Raw genomic sequence first — 19891 nt, 5'->3', positions numbered from 1 at the left:
CCTCTGTGCTGCTTTCTCCCTTACTCCTGACTCTTTCCATGGCTACTCCGGATTCTAATTGTTTGATAATATCAAGCACTTACCCTTCTTGGATAAAGGGGGAACATTTTGGAAGATACCATTTGCAAATCGTGCACATTAGAGATCCCTTGGTGGTACTGAAATCGATAAGGGTAGGCTTTGGCTACCACCCAGGCAAAATTCAAAATAAATTCCTACCAAAACTGAAAATACTCTAGTCAGTGTAAAAATATTCAGAGTACCTTTGAAATTGATGTGTGGCTGCTTGAAGGCAAGAGGCCCCTTGAAGTAGGAAAAACAATCACATTTGCAAAAATCAGTGGCACTGCAGATTGAAGAACCATTAGAGAACTACCCCTGAGATCTAGATCTACCAGGGGAAAGCCCAGAAGAAGATCCAAAGAGAAATTTTAGAAAAATTTTTAATAGCTCAAAAAGTGAAATGTCTGTAGCTCGGAAACCATTTGGTATTTTCACCCTATCGTGACACACATATCTTACAGTAAGTTTAAATATGAGATTGATCGGACTTGCCCGAACTTTAACTCCTTGCCTTTTCATTGTGAATGGAAAAAAAAATGTGGGTTTTTAAAAAATGTCTTACCGGCTTTGAGGATTGCGCCAATGTTTTGCTTCTCTCTGTATGTCAGCAGGATCGAGGAAGAATACGCTCGTCTCAGGGAATTCCACGTGTCGAATCAGAGGCTGAGATCCCAGTCCGTGGACCCGACTTTGGGCAGGAACAAGCTAGGTTCTTCCTCCTCTTCCACCGAGCGCTCCAGTCCTTTCCAGCCGTACCATGGCTCCTCCCAGCAGCAGCAGATATTGCAGCACCAGCTCCAGCAGTTTCAACTACAGCAACAACAGCAGCAGCAGCTCAATGCAGATCCACGCACATTCCACCCGGCAGCCGTGTCCCAGGGACAGCCTCTCACTGGACAAGATCACAGAGGTAAGGTGTTCCTGCAAGTAAAGCACGATGGTCACTCAAATAAGTACCCATATGTGAATTTTTGTTAGTGTTATTGAACCTTTTTCAGAACTGGTGATTGGCACATTTTTCTGTACTGTTCTGTTCTGGCTTCGAGCCATTGTTGTCAACAGAGCAAAATATGCGGCTTGTCAAACTACTTACCTGTTGATGCAGATTTTCAACTTCATCCTGCAACAATATCCTCACAAAGGATCTCATTAGTCCTGAATAATTTAGCAGAAAATTCAATCATTTCTAGATTACTTTGGTGTTGTATACAATGTTTATGATGCGATTTTTTAAAATGAATTTTTTGTCCTACTTTTTCCTTAGAAAGAAAAACTCATTTTTTCTCTTTTGATTTTGATAAATAGACTCAAAACACTGGTCTTGCAATCATTATTATAATGTGTATGTATGGACTGTTTGTAGCCAAATTGTATTTGTGCACTGTGTTTATCAGTATGTTTTTTCTTGAGTATCATTTCTATGAGAAATACTAGACTTTGCCAGTACAGGTTTAATGAATGACCTGGATTAGGTAATTCAGGTCAAAGACTCCTTCTCTTCTTGCCATGTTGTCTTTGTCCACATTTCCTTTATTCCTTGTCCACAGGAGGGAGACAATACATGTCTTCGTCTCAGTCATCACTGGACCCCGGAGGGAGACCCAACATTGCCAAAGCAGTGATGTCCAGGGCTGAGTATATCCAACAGTTGCGCAGCCTGTACCAGCAGCGCCACCGCCAGCGACAGGGTGTCTACCCGCTGGACGACTCGGAGGAGTTTTACGAGATGCAGATACAGGAGCTGGAGCAAAGGGTACGGGCCTCGTCTGTCCTTTACTCTTTCATTGCTGTTGTGTTTATCACTACAGATTATTGCGGAGTTCTGGGTAGTTGATGGACGTTGGTATGGTTTGCTTCTTCTACTTTTGAACCAAACCTGGGGGAAACCTATACTCAACACTGGAGGTGACATTTTCAACCTTTCCTTCCTCAAGGCTCTTTGTGATAGTTCAAAATGTTCACTCCCTGCTAGCTCAAAGCTAAGGTTGCAGACACATTTCCAGTTTCCACAAAGTGTGTCGCATATAATTCTAATGTGGATCCATACTTTTTGCTCTGTAATAACATTATTAACTCTCAGATTTGATGAGAATGTGGGACCAAGTGAGTGTAGAGCTAGATTTTTTTCAGTTCTTGCAAGAGGTAAAAAATGTTCATTAAAAAAGATGCTCCAAAACTGACCAAGTTATGATTTTGACAGTGTTCAATACCATAGACCCTACGAAATTGGGCTTTGAAGTTATCTGCCGGAAAAAAAACCCTCTGTACTATTTAGTGGGTTAATAAGATTGTGTTCTATAAGTCATTAAGATATAAACAGAAACATTAAGTCATGGTAGATGCATGTGAATAATTTCATTTTTAAAATGGTGTGTCCTGTCTCTTCATTTATGTTTGCCTCTTTTTTAAAAACATTTTTCTTTTAATTAGCAGCTTTGATGGCTTAACTTGTATTGAAGTGTTTTTGTTTCTTTTTCTTTTTCAGCAATGGACTCCTACATCTTCTGACAACTCCTACGATGGTAGGAGCAGCAGAGAGCCTGTTCGGTTTACAGACAGGTAAACAGAACTCTTGTAATACCGAATATGAGTTGACTCGGTGTTGTTCAGTGGTGTAATGAATATATTCATCATTCTTTGCAGTGTTCCTCATAGCAAGGATCTGGGAGGTTTTGTTTGCATAACATGCACATTATTCAGCCTCTCGTACTGTTGTGTTGAAATTTTGCTGTGAACAGACTTTAGTTATTTTGTGAGCTCGGAGCCTATGTTTTGGATCAGTCATTGGGCTTGACTTTTCCCCTGTTTGTACCACTCTACTTAGCTGTGCATTTTGTGGGAAACATGGTTCCTTGTCGTGATTGCCTACTTAACAATAGCGAGTAAGAAACATCATTTTCAACACGTTTACTACACACAAGGATATATACATTGTTTGCCACAACTAAAGTTATTCTTACCTTTGTGATGGATGGACTATTTCTGACAAATAGATTATATAGTATCATTTAAACCGCAGACATGGTCATGGCTGGCCAGCGAACCATTGAATATCTCATCTCTAAGGTTTTAAGCCAAGGAAATTAATTGTTCAGTTGAGAAGAATCTAGCAGGTTGTACCAGTTTTTCAGTGTTGGATTGCATTATTTGTTTTATTTCTCTGTTGGTCCACAGCAGTATTTATAAATTTTCTCATCTTTGGTGAAGCAAGTATACTGATGTGTATGTCTTTCAATAGATTCCAGGGTTTTTACAATTTTAATACATTTGGGCTTTTTTATTTGTCATATGACAGACCACCAAGTCGACTGCCAGAGGATTCCCCTGAGCGTCCCTATGGCAGTACCTCCAGCATGGTGAACGCAAGCTCTTCCTCCCTGCCTCACACCCATCAACACCACCAGCAGCAACGGTACCACCAACACCTGTACAACACTGCCCCCCATCCAGGCTCTCGCCCCTCACCCCGCGGCCCGCCCAGCAGTGCTCATGACATGGCAACTTACTACAAACAGCAGCAGCAAAGAGACCAGCATATTCAGCACCTTCAGCAACATCACCATCATCATCACCACAATCCTCCCTCCCCACATGGGGGTCTGAGAGATGATTACGAGTTGCCCAGCGGCCATGAACACTACAACAGTAACATGAACTACCCCATACCTGACTCTAGGTCGCAGCAGCCGTTCTATACAGGGCCTCCGCAGGCTTATCACCACACTGCTCCACACCCGTACAATCATCACTACAGGGGCAACCACCCGCACACAGACTCCAGCTCGGCAAAAGTATGACAAACCGTATCAAAGTACAGCAAACATTAACATTCAGGAATAAACTTGGCATTCTCACATACAGAAGTCAGTGGATCACTTCTGGCCTAGCCCACTGGGTTGTCCTGTCTTGCCTGTGCTGTTGGTGCGGCACCTGTGGAAAGTGTGAACACACGCTATAATGCTCAAGTCTTAGCCACTCTGTCTCAGCATCTCAGCTGGTGATGCTGTGTCACCAGTCTTGCTGTGATGTTGTTCCTTTAATTCTTGACACTTAATTGATTATAAAAAATAGGGCAAAAACAGAAGTTGTTTTGTCTTTTTTAGGAGTGAATGTTCCAATAGTTTCACCTCAGTCACAAATTCTGTCAATAACAATTTGTGCCCTCCCAAAAGCTATATATGTCAAATTCGTAGAGTTGTGAATTTGATTTGGTTCTGGGAATATTTCAAAAGATGAAAGCATAACCAAATTCTGATGTTTACATCAATTGTAACCCTGGCTGTCTCATGGGGGAGTGCTGGAATCGAGGACTAAACAAGCAAACTGTTGGCTCTCTGTTCTTCAGCCCTGAGTGTAGCCTTTGGGTGACTCTCAGCTTCCTACACTCATTCTGCGTGAGATACAGAATGTTCACAGGTTCTCCCTGGACATAAACTGTGCAGAAAGGGTATGTGAAACCCAAGATGGGTCAGATATTTATTGTGGTTGTGACCTGCAGATTAAAGTTTTCTCAGAACAGGACAAGTCATGGACAAGAATGAAATAGAATTCGAGTACATTTTGATTGTAGTTGCTGGGTGCACTGTTTTCAGGGACTATTGTGATGGGGCTCTTTTAGTTTTCTGGCTTTAAACTGCTACTTGTACTTCGTATGCTAATGAGATTTTGAGTGAACCACTTTCAAGTAGCTAACACTTACCTTCTAGAGTAGACTTCTAAAATGCTGGGTACTTAACGGGGGAGTGCGGGGGAGGTGTCTATCCGGGGAACTAATTTAATGTGATAAAAATACAAACTGTAGTAGCATTGCCCTGGAAAGCAACTTGAATGTAGGTTAAAAGGACTTACTAATGCCAGTCTTTTAATTTGGTATTGAGATCTGTCATTGTTTCAGGTCATTTTGATTAAAGAGATAGCTGCAACAGAAGTTATTTCAGTTGCTTGGTGCTTACACTGCACAGGATATCAAACATGGTATTGAATGTTAACAAAAACAGCAGAGCTGTTATTATTTAGACTTTTGTGTCCTTAGATTTTTCCAACTTTCCTACTCTGTGTACCATCCTATTTGTAATATGTAATATGTGTAGAAAAATTTCAGCTTTATGAATTTTCATAATTAAAATGCACAGTTAAAAAAAAACATTCCTTGCCAGGTATTATGAAAGCAGTATGCATTATTTATTAGCTGTTGCTACAATCCTTATATATATGACACCATTATAGTTTCCCTGTAATTTAGACAATACAAAATGTTAGAATACCCATTCTGGAAGATGTATTATTATCTCAAATAAATAATAGAAAGTCGGGCATTATTTTTTTTCTCTTTTAAAAAATTTTTTTTAACTGAAAAGGAGCTTCACAGTCACAGTCGTAATAAGGGAATCTTGACAATTACTCATGATCGTAAGTGTTCCATAATAGTGCTGCCTTTATTTCACTGTATAGTTTTAACTTCAACATAACTTGCAATCAGGCATAATCATATTGCACAGCAAGATTTGTTTAGCCGCATATTGTACTTTTTTTGTGCAGATATATATGTTTGTTTTTACTTATTTGAAAAGAATGACATCAATAAATCTCATTGCTGACTGTAAGTTGTCTTCTTCGCCTTATCAACACTGAGATGACTTGGACATGAATTTGGTGAAGAAGACACGAACACCTAGTATCAACGCAGTTTAGAGACAGGGAAGTTTTTTAAAAAATGAGTAACGTTATCCTATTTTCCTGATATTATAAACCTTCTCTAATTTCTCTTTTCTCCTAAGTGGGAAGTTAAAATTCAATAATTTTTTACGGTAGTAACTAATATGGTTAAGTATTGTCCTTTACTTGTGAAATTCAAATTAAACTTTTTTTCTTTCTAGTGACACATTCCATTTTATGTGAGCTGTAGTAGGGGCAAAAGAGCATCACAAAAATGGAAAAAAGTTATCGGACTTGAATGAAAACCTGTGCTTTCCAAGACTGTTTTAACTTAAAAAAGGACGTCGAAGCTATGAATGTAGCTGCAAATAGATTTCTCTCTCCACGTTGTGTCTTTTCATCAGAGGTGATGAAAGATTTGGAATTACAGGACTTGATCTGACAGTTTAGTCGATTATTTTTACAACTTCCTGTTTTACGTCAGCTAATGCAAAGTCCATCGTAATGCTTTCCAGGTTGTGGTATAACTTAAATGTATATATACAGATTATAATTATTACATAGTCCTATTTAACTCTAAATTTAAGTCCTAGGTGACATTAGTGGTTGTGAATTAAAAATTCTCAGGAGCAGATTCCAGTGTACTAACTTATTTTCATTAATTTTTTTATTTTTGCTTGAAAAACATGACTGAACTTGGGGTTGAAAAGACCTGACTTCTGATTAGAAAATGATTATACTGTTTGCTGATCTTTCACTTATTCTTTTTTGGCATGACAGGGCAATCACTACATTCAGGTATTTTTATACAGTGGGTGCCGCATTCAACGAGGTCACATTCAACAAGAAATGGGCTCCAAAGAGGTTATCCTTCATCTCCGATTTTTTCCTCTATATATCTCTTTGTAAATGTACATCAGCTCCAACGAGGTTGCAAACAGACCGAAGTCGCCTTCAACGAGGTCGCGATAACCATATTAAAGCAATTAGCGGTCCCAAAAGCGAAGAACTTTTCTCCTTTCTCTCCGCTTCACATGATGCACAAGGCCCATATCCTCCATTCCAAACATTGCTAGATCTAGTGTGCCTCCTAATAATATGGGCCCCAAAGCCAAGAGGATGGGTGAGGGTTGGCCTAAGGTAGGGGTGGGAGGGTACGCGATGCGGGCTGTGTGAAACTGGATGGGTTGGCCTAGATCTAGACCGTCACTTTTTAAAAAAAATTTCTTCTTCCCCTGATCAGAAAATCCTAGCTCCCGCTTTTACTTGATGTCAATTTAGGCCTAGATGTGAGAGGGTATGTTTCCACAAGAGAAATGTTCCCAAAAAAAAGGCTGGGAAAAAAAAAAAAATCAGAAATGAGGGTCAGAACTCAGCTCAAACACGCACACACCGATGCTGTTTGAGATTTTCTGCATCAGGGGGAACGACCGTTCTAATAATATGATATTGGTGCATCGTGTAATACAGTGGAGTCCACTTATAACGAGTCCTGAGATAACAAGAAGTCTGTTATAAAGACACTATTCTAAAACCCCGTTTTTTTCCCTTCTTTATCTTTGTAAATAAAATACTGCTATTGCGACAAGCCGGTCCCACAACCTCGTGAATGCGACACCCACTGTAATAGGGTGGTTTTTGTGAGGGCAGTGCCCTAAGTTCTTAGAATGCTGAAAAAAAAGACCTGCTCGAAATAAAATCTACTATGGGTGATATACATTTAACGGCCACACACCCCACCCCCCAAATCGTTTTCTTTTTTTAACTTAACATGACACTTCATGCCAGTTCTCAATGTCTCTTTTCCCTCATTGTGAAATTGTTTTCTTGTTTCTATGAATTCTACTTTTTCTTCTCCTTTTCATTTTTCTATTTCAGTCAAATTTAAAAAATGTGGAGATCAAAACCTCTATAGCTGTTCAACAAACTCTTGTCTTATGACATCAGCATGAATTGTTAAAGTGAATAATTGTGAAAAAATATGGAAAGATTTTGAATCATAAACCAGGGAGCATGACTAAATTATCTATGAAGGTGAGTTGGCTTTATTTGTCATGCCCTCTGTGCTAAGGTTTTGCATGTTTTGTGTGTGTTAATTTTGAGCTCGAATGGCTCTGTGCATTAAATTTGCATCAAATTTACAATGCACATGCTGAATTGAGAATATCTTGCATCACATATTTTAAGACATCTGTCCGTAATGATATTATTGGTGCTTACTACAAAACTACTCAATCAAATCATACCTGTACAGCCTTTTGAGTGACCGGTATTTTTTTCAATGATCAATTTTTATTGAATTCTAAAAATATTTCATTGTGAGTATTTAAAACTTTTCTTGAAGGAATTGTTTTCTGGGGCAATGATATATGTTACAGAATGGCACAGTGAATCTTGGTTGCTGTTTTGAGAGGGAGCTCGATGAAAGGTTTTTGTTCTGATGTTTCCCTTCGTTTTTAAAAAAATACCAAGTACTACGAGATCTACATGTATTTTGAAAATGACACCTAAAACTCACGTAGAAAGAATGTCTCCACTAGCCCAGCATTCTCTCACTGCATAATATGCAGACATTCCTTTGTTTTGTTTTACCACTGGGTTGAAGATGAAATAAGTTTTCTTCTGTTCCCATTCTGCACCATCTCTGCACAGGACTCGTTGGTTCTCGTCTAATGTCCAGGTTTGTTGTCATTGAACAATCTTGTATTAACTAGTATTCTAGTAAGCATTTGCAAGAGTAGGGCAGTTGATAAGTCCTCTCTGCAGGTTTTCCTGTCTGTGCACGCCTACTGCTAGTAGAAATGTGGTCAGATCAGAGAGGAGTGGTGAACTATAAACTTACCAGAAGTTCTCTGTTTAACAAATAAACCTACATTGTTGTTAATTTTTGTCTTAAGTAACTATAAATTCATGTCTGAATTCTTTTTTTGAGAAAGTAGGCTTGTCCTCAAACTCACTACAAGTGACTTTATGACCAAGATCTAAAAAAATATAAATTAGTGAAGGGGCCATCCCTGTTTGTATTGCTTGTGTGAGTAAATAGGTGAACACATATGTTTGCATCTGATCTTGATGGTTACAGTACAACAACAGTGATGGTACAGTTCACCTTGAATGTGTGGGGAATTCTGCTTTTTCTTCACAAAAGAGCTGGTTTTGCCTGGTACAAGTTTTCAGTTCGTTGCTCTTTTGAAAGTAACCAGTTTCGTGAAAACTAAAATCTTGAAAAGCAAATGAAGGTTATATTAGTTATAACTCTGGGAACTTGATATTTGGGGTTTTTTGGTTTTGTTTTTTGGTTTGTTTGTTGTTGTTGGTTGTTGTTGTTTTTTTTTGGGGGGGGGGGGGGGTCAAATGAACAAGAACTAATTCTCCTTTCTGCACAACATCAAAATTTTAGACGCATGGCTTGTATTGTAAGGAGCAACAACTCCCATAGTGAGAGTAATTGAAGATGTCTTTTAAAATGTCCACTTCTGCAGTACACAGATGTGGTAGAGTATGGATGGTGTAGTGATTGATTGGGACGTTTGTTTCACATTGATTTATATTCCAGGTTCAAGCCCCGCAGAGACATGAGACTTTTTAAAGCGAGTCTGATGCTTTTTTTTTTTTCTTCTGTTGTTGAGTGATATCAGAACACAAGCAACATCTCATAAATAACAGTTCACTTCATGAATGTCGATCTAAGAGAGTAAACTGGAGATATAACAGAACTTTAAAAATCTAACTTACTAAGCATAACATGACCAAGTACTTATAATGATAAAGTCATCCATTGTCACTGAGTGTGAGTGTGAAGGAAACATTTTCGTCTTTCACTTTCATTACTTAAATCTGTGCTTTTTGTTCCCCTTCTACATGTTATATCAAGATGCATTGATGAATAATAGACTTTGTCTCTCCAAATGCCACTGTCTTCACTGTCTTGTCATGTCATGTGACCAAGTGTTCAAAGATTTATCATTGTAACTTTGTCAGAACAGGGCCAACATTCCACAATGGACAAAGCTGATGGCTGATACTGATAGGGAAAAGAGACTAAAATTTTCATCTGATGCACCAAAATCCAAATGGACAATTGCGTTTATTTACAAGCCATGTTCCTTACGTGAGCAGTTTAATTCCATGTTATGTTGTGAAATGAGTATAATAAATTGTAGGATTTGTTTATATAGTCTACTAAGGTACAGTGGCTGTGATAGGAGGCAGTTGTAGCTTGTGTGCTGTTTTTTAACATCCAATAATTTATTTCTGTGCTGCGCCTTGTTTGAGTAGGAGAGTTCATATTTTTAAGGGTACAAATTTGAAGTGATTAAGTTTCTATTTTTATAAGGTTGTGACTATCTTCAAATTTGATGCTTAATGTAAAGAATCTAAGGAAATGCCACAAAGTTCTACCGATAGAATTGTCTGCTGGCACTCCAAATTTCGTTCATTTTTAATGCGTTGTGTGAATATGTGATCTTGATTTAAAAACATTTTATTTAAAACTTTCTTTTGATCTATTTATAGAGCATTACCGTGTTTTGTTGTGTTTTGATTTCAACTAGCCAAGCATGTATTTTCCCTGTAACTACAATTGTATTCATCAAAATTTCAAAAGTTTATCCTCTTCACCATCCTCTCAGATATTTTAAAGTTTAGAGTCAAACAGAAATATCCTTGAATGTGGTAATGCTTGAGTCGAAAAGTATGTATCGATCAACTGGGGGCGGACCAGTTTCTCTTTATGACTATCTGGCAGCACTGTTGATACTGTTACTGTTATTCAAAAGATGAACAAGGTTGGGGAATACTCGGCTCTAAGGAGGTTTAAACCATGTAGCGTTAAATGGAGGGCCACCTCTGTCATGCAAATAGACTTGATGCGGCATCCGGAAGGGAGTCTTTGCAACTTGACAAACAGATGGTAAAATGTTTGTTTGGAAGAATTTGTGAAATTTTTATGTGCGCCAGCAGTTGAGGGAGATGAGTTTTTAGTCGCGATTCAACCAAAGTGTGGAATTAAAGTTTGTATCCCTCTGGAAGACTCGAATGATTTCACAATTATAACATTTGACATGTACCCACTCCCTTTATGTCCTGCCATTTTACCTTTATGAGACTGGCATTGCCAATGCCCACACCCACACTTATGTCATCATTCAAATTGTCTACATGGGCTTTGTTTTTTTGGGGGGAGGGTTGTTGTTTTTTTTTGTTTTGGCAGATAAGCACCTTGATAGTTACACCCTAGGAGTAGTACATGTAACAGGAAAACTCAATAACATTATGCTACAGAAGAAAAAAATGAAAACTTTTTATATGAAGATTAACCAGCCCACAAATGTTGATCTCTTTATTAACGTGCAAACACAGTGGATTTGCCTTCCCCGCCTTTCGTGGGGGTATCGGCCCCGCCTCCCTTTTTTGGCGAATGTTGTTTTTAATCAACAATAAATGCGTTGCGCGCGTTACAGTGAGTTCTCCTTTCGTGCCTTTTGCTTCACTCCCCCATACTGCAAAAAAGAGCGAGGGATCGTCTACTAAGGTCTGCCCTTAAATTTCATTTGCCTTCTTTCGCCTCGCTCGTTCCAACTGTGTACATAGTGGTATTGTTGGGGGTTGTCTGGCATCATTTTAGAAAATTTGTTTTATGGAAGTCCAATCTTATCAAGGAGAAGCCAAAATGCAACAACTTTCATTTTCAGATAAGATTTTTTTTTAAAATGGTCATTTCTAGGAACATTATCCACTAAATGATGATATTTGCAAAAAGTAAATGTTTCTCCGAGTTCATTAATTGTATGAACCCCATTTCAACGTGAAATTTGACATCATTGTTTGAACTAATGCAGCAACATCAGCTTCCAAGAGCAACAAGAAAAGGATGAGGGGAGGAGGGCGAATCCACTCTGTCGCTTCAGGTCCCTTCCCTTTCGCCTCCTTATTCTCACATTTTTTAAGTAGGCGAAAGGGGTGAAAGGCCGATCCACTGTGTTTGTACCGTTATAGTTTGCTTTATATGATTTGGAAATTATGGCTTCCATTCATGGAGTGAAAAAACAACCAGTAAAAAAGCTATTCCATGGATTTTGCTTAAGCTGATGTAAGGGGGACACAGAGAAATCTTGTACATGACCATGAAAATTATCATATAAGTTTCGTTCCTTTCCAGAGTGAGAAGGGGACACAAACAAAAGCCATCATTATCTCATGTTCATTTTAAGCAAAGTCCACCCTGTATATGAATATTTTAAACCCTTGTCATAATATTATCAGCACACCCTTATTTTGCTGAAGAAAGTGTCAGCAATATTAAGAGACAATATTTGTCTGACTGTAATAATACATTCTGTTACCATTTCAGAAACCTTTTCGATTGATCCGGTAAGCAGCATTAATTGGAAGATGCTAATCTGTATTTCCAGTCCAGTGACATTGAAGACTTCTTGCATTTGCTCATTGTGTTCAGTGCTTCCCTTTTGAGCTTCTTCAAGTTATTCTGTTTCTTTGAAAATGCCTGCAAGTTATAGAGAATATAATATACCTCCTCCTTCTTGTTGCCCTGTTTCATTATTTTTTTTCTTCATTTGGCTTGTAGTTTTGTACATACAAGTATGTTCCAAGATGTAAGAATATGTAAGCTATTATTAATCATATGCAACTTTTTAATAAATGACCTTGCATGTACTTCAAACATTTTTTGTTGTTGTTGTAGCTTTCTTGTTTATATTGGGCTGTTAGTGAATAGGTCTTCGTGTCCATACATCTTAATCCATCATGTTTTTGTTGGGTTTTTTGGGGCGGAGGGGGGGGTTGGGAAGTGTTTTACAGCGCTCGCAATTGCATAAGGTCATATGAGCGCGCTGGACATATTAAACTTTTTCAGTTGGTAGGAAAATTTGAATTTTGCCCTGGTGGTGGCCGAAGCCTACTCTTATCGATTTTAGACCACCAAGGGGTCTTTAACGTGCGCAACTTGCACATGGGCCCTCTGAGATTTTTCACCCTTGTCCGAGAAGGCTAGGTGTAGATCTTTCCTGCCTGAAGATCAGGGGTGTGGCTGAAAGACAGCAGTAAGGAGCCAAGGAGTAGCAGTAGAAAGGCTGCAGAAAGAGTCAGGAGCCTAGTGGGGCAAAGGAGGTGAGGGGGTGGGGGAAGAAAGAGGAGACGGAAGCAGACGACAGAACATTGCCAGAGAGCTTGAAAGGAGACAATTTTAGAGAAGAAAATTTTTTGGTTGCTCCCCGGATTTGAACCCGGGACCTTTGAATGAGGAGAGGCCAACACCTCTCTAGGCCATGAGAGCCTCCAATCCATCATGTGGAGCTGTGGTCAAGGCACCTTAGGTAAAGAAGAAGCTAAGGGCTCAAATCCAGAAAGGTTGGTTGTTTTTTTTAGGGGGCAAGGACTTTCCATTGTTTTAGATGTGTTGGTCAAGTACATAATATAGCTTTGCAATTCCCAGACCAGAGGGGCACAAATCTGACAAACTGTCTCTGAGTACTCTCTGACCACCTGTCTGTAGCTTTTCTTTGCCTGCCTGGGTCAATAAATATGCACACATACACCAACTGGTTATGATAACAGGAGAGACCAAGCATCCCTAAACGTGCAAACACAATGGATTTGCCTTCCCCACCTTTTTGGAGGGGTATTTTCCTTGCCTCCCTTTTTTTTTGGCGAATGTTTTTAATCAACAACAAGTGCGTTGCGCACGCTACAGTGGGTTCGCCTTTTGTCCCTTTCGCTTCACTCCCCCATACTGCAAAAAAAAAATGAGGGATCGTCAACTAAGGTCTGCCCTTAAATTTCATTCGCCTCACTCGTTCCCACTGTGTACATAGTGGTATTATTCGGTGTTGTCTTGCATCATTTTAGAAAATTCGTTGTTTTTGTTTTAAGTAAGGTCCAATCTTATCAAGGAGAAGCCGGAATGCAACAGCTTTCATTTTCAGATAAGATTTTTTTAAATCGCATTTCTAAGAACGTCACATTATCCACTAAATGATGATATTTGCAAAAAGTCTAAATGTTTCTCGGAGTTCATTGATTCTATGAACCCAATATCAACGTGAAATTTGACATCATCGTTTGAACTAATGCAGCAACATCAGCTTCACAGAGCAATAAGAAAAGGATGAGGGGAGGAGAGCGAATTCACTTTGTCGCTTCAGGTCCCTTCCCATTCGCCTCCCTTTCCTCATTTTTTTTAGTTGGCGAAAGGGGGTGAAAGGCCCATCCACTGTGTTTGTAACTTAACCCATAACTCTACCAGAGACAGTCAAATTGGTCACATCACAAACAGAAAGAATTCAAAGGCAGCAACAGTTCAGACCAGATCTCAAAACGTTGGCATGCGCACGTGTATACTCTAGCGTGTGTCGGGGTCAGATAGGCGGCCTGCACATGTGTGATTGTGTGTGTATGTCAGGGGCGTGGAATGTCGCAGATACAAACGCGTCAGTCTTTTCCCCCCCAGCAACTGATCATTATTACATGATAAGCTAGTCTTGACATAGATCTACGAAATAAATTGTGCGCTGGTCTATGGAATCAAATGTTGCCGTACGCTAGGCTCTACACAGCAGCACAAATTTTTGGCAAACAATCGAGACGACACAGGTGTGCATTTGAACTAATCAGTCTTTTTGGTGCACAGCTCATAATATGCAGGCATTTCGGGCACCACTTGTTGCTTCTCTTTATACATTACTTGCTCAGTGCCTGTAATTATCTATACAAAACCTCACGTTTGAACACTCTGATTCAACGAGATTTTAGGTCAGACCCGGCGACCTCGTTGAATCCGAGTTCCACTGCACGTTTCTGCAAAGCAGAATCATTGTACATGGCAAAAGAGAAACGTTTCATCTACATGATGATATGGGTTTTGGCCAAAATATTCAACCATTATCATTATAATACAAAGATAATACAGCAGTCTCCACCTAAGATCCCACCGCTTACGATCCCGGTTCGCTTAAGATCCCGCTGTTTTAAGAAAACAGAATTTTTACTATACAAAAGTCACCCCTAAGATCCCGCTCTGATTCACTCTGAAGGTCTACATTCGGCTAAGATCCCGCATTTCAGATCATAATTTGCGGAAAAAACCCTGGGTGGGACAGCCGATCAACCAAGAGTGAAAATTTGAGATCAATAAACTGTCCATCGCATCAAAGATCAGCTACTACTATCGTGAATGTGATCACATACACGTTGTAAAACTCGATGAAGCGATACAATGTTTGCCCCAGACGGGATCACACCGGGGTGTGAACTGACCGACACGTTTGTTTTCCCCGAACATCTCACTCACACCTGAGCTATCCCCCTAAACTTACATCACTCGCTGGGTGGGTAGGGCCTACACGTTCACTCCTGGCGGGATCACATTGAACTGTGAACTCTTCCCTGACCATTGGAGAAGTTGTTTCTACTCCCGAATTTGCGAGACAGACTGAATTTTAATTGGTGTGTTCACAACGTAATAGTGTGTAACGACAAAGGCGGTTGGGGGAGATGGAAAGCTATACATTTTCGACAGGTAAGGGGGAGGGGCAACTGGATAAGCGTAGATCTTGAGCCTCATGATAGGATAATAAGTGAAAATGGCACGCCTCATCCCACTATGCCCTGTGATAGGTCATCAAGGTTAACCACTCTTTGCTCGCCATACGTCATAAACCCACCAAGCGGTCACGTCAGTTCATTTTAGAGTGGAGGGAGACCATTTTACCGATTGTAAGCCTTAACATGGGTCACCATAGATTCTTCCCTGGGTTCGTCGGTAAAGATCCCGGTTCGCCTAAGATCCCGCTTTTTCTTGCTCCCGAGCACCGGGATCTTAGGCGGAGACTACTGTAGTCACTTGCTTGAAAGCATTTTCATCAACCTCTCCTAATTTAAATATAACTTTCCAGCAGCAATACATTACACTTCTACCATCTCTGAATACCTGTGTTTCCCTAGACCACTTGGGATCCAGAAATTCTGGGACCCAGGACCTAAAAAATGCTGAGCATGTTTTAGAAAGAAAAAAACCCATCTATGCAGAGAAACTTCTGTAAACTTCAAAGACAATAGCAAACTGAGAAGAGAAAGATAATTTTGGGATATCTGAATTATTTATTTTGGTTCAATGAAAAAGTACACAAAGAATATCATATATGCAACTGTAATACAGTGAAAAAGCATATATTTAGGACAACAATTCTTACAAAGAAGGCGACAATTTCTGTAAAAAATGCTTACAGGAAATACATGCTCCTTTTGAAAAAGTATGCTAACAAAAGAATAATGCTCCAAAATAAAATGTTACGTTAAGCCTCCTGCTGTACTTTTTTTTGGTCATAAAAGTCATGGCAAAAAGTCAGTATGAGCACAAAAGCAATAATTTGACAGGCAGTCATTTCATGATCGATCTCTTACCTTGAGCAGACAGCAGTGGATAAGTAATACTAAATACCCATTATGCTCACATAACTTCACGTAACAAGACTAACTCTGACTCTGACACTACAAATAAGCGAATGTATCAACAAGTAGTCTTTTTCTGACAAGCGAGATAAAATATATATGGATGTGTCTTCACAGGCTCAATACTTGTCTAGCTTCATTAAGACAAAAAATTCCTAATTAGTTGGTCATGTTAACAGTTTCTCTGAAGTCCAAAAAACTTCGTTGTTCCCCAGGTTGTTTGTCTGTGCCAGATTTTCTCAGCGGGCCACTGCACACATGACGTGATCATCCAACAAGATAACTTGACAACACAAACACTATGGAGATATGAAATCTGTGGATTAAAATAAAAAATTAAAATCAAGATAACATTCACTGCTCAGTAGATAACAAAAGACGTAATTGTGAATATGGGAAGTAAAGATAACAGTGGGCTTTCGTAAACATCTGTGTTTACATGTGCTAGTAGTAGTATGTGTTTCTTCAAACAAGAATATACTCAAGCTCTATAAAGCCCTACAAGAACAATTTGTTCACTTTTAGAAATAGGTACATGTAGTGACTTGTCATTCGTACACTTTCTCTTATCCACAGCCCTTCTAATGTAGCTTCATCAGTAAAACTCGCATTTTCTAGAAGACAGCCTAAGTGGCTGAATGTATGTAATCTTCACAGTAGACAATATAAATTCCTCCTCCAAGAACAGGAAAGACAATAAGACAGCCTGGTAAAGAATATTCCTATGCTCAGATCTCATCCCTCCTCCCCTCACTTGAAGCCACAAAATCACATCAGTTCTCTTCCTACAGCTCTTCTCGTGACTGACATGACCCTCCTTATGTTGGATTAACAAATTTTCTTTACAGACTCGCTTGCATGGAAAGTACTACAACTGCAAGTAGTACAACTTCCAAGGCTTCTGTCACCCAAAAGTCTAATGATTTAACACCAGCTGTTTAGTGCAAGAAGAAACAAAAAAGACTTGACAGTAATATAGTGAAAGAACACATGGGACCTACCAGTGGCACCCTCCAACCACCTTCTTTCTTTCTTTTGGCTGAGGATGTGTTTGCTGATAAATGTTTATACTTAGAAGCCAAAACATTGCGTTTCATTTCTTTCTCCCTCAAAAACCAACCCTGCTTCTCAACAGCACTTTGTCAAAGTAACGAAGTTCACTTAAGTTACATAAACATAGTTATCTCCCTTCCTCCCTGTCCCAAATCTCATCGTTTAGTATTCTTCCTCTCCTTTCATACTCTACCTCTTACCCATCACCGTAACGCATTCTATAGACCAATGGTAAAATCCAATTAGATACTAACTATAAGGTCAAGATAATCTTAAACACGATGAAGGAGAAAAAATCAATTCAGACTTTCAACTGATAAATCCAAATTAACACCACCCTACACCATTCACAGTGAAGAAATGTTGAGGTAAGAGCCACGAACAAGGAACACTGAGATCGACATGATGATAATATTGATAATAAAAAGGGATAGTGTGAGGCTTACACAGAGCTAACTAAATGTCAAGGACTATTAAGTAGGAGGAATTCAGCAGAGGGTTGTTGAAGAATGGCAAGGTCAATAAACATACGAGTCACTTGGCAATAAACAAACAGGGTAAGCAATTTAAAAGACAAAAGCCAAAGAATAAAACAAGTACACTCTATCTATAGATGATGGAACTTTTTGCACAACAATTTTACAAATTATATTTAATTTCAGGGTATTCCTAAGAGCCTGAGGCTGAGATATAATAATGGAAGCTAACTTTCAATGTACCAACACAGTTTGATAAAGAGTAAAGTACTGTAAAGAGACCATAGTGCCGCATAGTCATAAGTAAAAATGTTGAGTAGAAATGGGCAGCAGATCATCACAAAAACGAGACTTGTAAAAGATATCAGTTGATCCATGAATACGTAAAACATTTGGCACTTATGTCGTACAACATGACACAATTGTGAACAATTATTAATTGCGCATGAAAAAGTCAAGCTCGTAGACTTGTGTGTGAATGATTGTCAAACAACCACCGAGTGGATGTGCCATGGGCTGTGTGCAGCTTAGTGTATACTGTGTACTTCTGGTGGCCAGTTCTTTGGTGGTACAACGAGGTAAATGTTTAATAAGGACCATACAACTGAGACAGTTGGTGGACAGCGGTGTAAAGGCACAAATACTATGTTTATGTTGGAGACGCCTTTCGTAAATTGGCAAAACCTGGCGGTAAGTGGGGCTGCCGGTACAAAGCGGTTTGACTGTACTAGTACACATAGTGATAGGGGAGCAAGGAAAGCAATGAGGTAAGGCAATCATCAAAAACAGTTTGGGTGTATTCTGGACACTATACAAATTATGAAAATCACAATAGCCAGCCAGAAAAACTCACTGTAAAGGTGAAGAAAACTAGGAAAGGAATGTCAGTTAGTTGTATTTCCCCTTCAGTTCTTCAACTTTGGAACAGTATTCATTCTGTGCGTCCTCTTTTGATTTGCCTGTGGAAGACAAGAGACAAAAATAGAAATGCGACCATTACAGAATTTGGAAAAATGAGTTCCAGGGTCTGTTGTTATAAACAGACCAACAGACATACACATGGACGAACAGACAAACGGTAAATGACTTATTATTACTAGCGAAACAATCATTGACATCAGTACGGTATTCGGGAAAAGGTGGTGCAGAAAACTCTAGATTCATGCACTTACATCTAAACGTAATCTGTCAGGGCAGTGTATAGTGGAGCATCACCCCCCCCCCCCTAGTTTTAGTAAGAGTTTTACCGCACTTGCAACACAATAAGGTCATATAAGTGCCGAAGATTAGAGGTGTTACAAGAGAGTAACCAAAACAAAAAGGAGGGGAGATACAGACGATAGATGTTTGATAGGAAAGAAGAAGCAAACCACAGCAGAGCACCCGCCAATCACCCACAAAAAACAACAACAAACAAAACAACAAACGAAAATGAAGTATGACCTCACCAGGAAAGAATGCATGACAGCGAGCACATGGTCGTGAAAGAGTACCATGGTGAGTTGAGACGGTCGGAGAAAACGGATGGCACAAAGAGGACATTGCCCTTTGAACAATTAGTAATGGCGCATGAAAAAGTCAAGCTCGTAGACTTGAGTGTGAAAGGTGCCCTTTGTCATCTTGCAACAGGCCCAACGAACTCTTCTGTTTGTATGTTTGTTTGAGTAAAGAGAAACACATCGACACAATAACGGTCATTTAATGCTGGGGAAAAGTAATACAGAAGTAACAGAGGGGGAAGTAAAAATGCAGGACCTACCAGTGGCGCCCTCCAACCACCCACTAACTCTTTTGTCACAGCCAACATTAATAGTTCTCATTACTTGTGATTCAATGTGAGTGAACAGGACCACGTCAAGGACACCCGTTGGTCCATGCTAAGAACCATTATTCATCTAGAAGGATTGGCGCACCCACCATACAGCACAGAGGCAGGTATTCATTATGCATGGAAAAGTCATGAAAAAGAGCTTATGGTTATCAAAGGTGTCGAGCGAAGACTGCGTGAAACACCTCGCGCCAACACGGCACATACAAAGATATTTATTTCATATTATGTATAGCGGCAGGTACAAGTCGAAAACCGATATATTGAATACAGTAATTGTATCTTAAAACCAGAGACAAGTCAACATAATGACATGGAAATATAATACTAAAATATGCTTGGACGATGC

The 19891-nt window shown here is 39.4% G+C and overlaps 2 protein-coding genes across 2 annotated transcripts in view; one reads left to right on the top strand and one right to left on the bottom strand.

Moving 5' to 3' along the window:
- Positions 1–12401, top strand: part of LOC101854915 (partitioning defective 3 homolog) — a gene marked incomplete in the record, with an annotated part of 67043 nt that extends 54642 nt beyond the window's left edge. The window contains 4 exon segments of the mRNA XM_013082117.2: positions 675–973; positions 1611–1816; positions 2549–2622; positions 3359–12401. Of these exon segments, the coding sequence (XP_012937571.1) occupies positions 675–973; positions 1611–1816; positions 2549–2622; positions 3359–3860 (1081 nt within the window).
- A 3410-nt stretch (positions 12402–15811) lies between these two features.
- The window catches only part of LOC101846547 (acyl-CoA-binding protein), a gene marked incomplete at its 5' end in the record, with an annotated part of 20678 nt that continues 16598 nt past the window's right edge, over positions 15812–19891 (bottom strand). Inside the window, 2 exon segments of the mRNA XM_005089684.3 lie at positions 15812–16501; positions 18568–18673. Of these exon segments, the coding sequence (XP_005089741.1) occupies positions 18603–18673 (71 nt within the window). The 3' untranslated portion in view covers positions 15812–16501; positions 18568–18602.

This window comes from Aplysia californica, unplaced genomic scaffold (assembly GCF_000002075.1).
Source record: "Aplysia californica isolate F4 #8 unplaced genomic scaffold, AplCal3.0 scaffold00008, whole genome shotgun sequence".
Taxonomy (NCBI): Eukaryota; Metazoa; Mollusca; class Gastropoda; order Aplysiida; family Aplysiidae; genus Aplysia; species Aplysia californica.
This window is presented reverse-complemented; position numbering and strand designations above follow the sequence as displayed.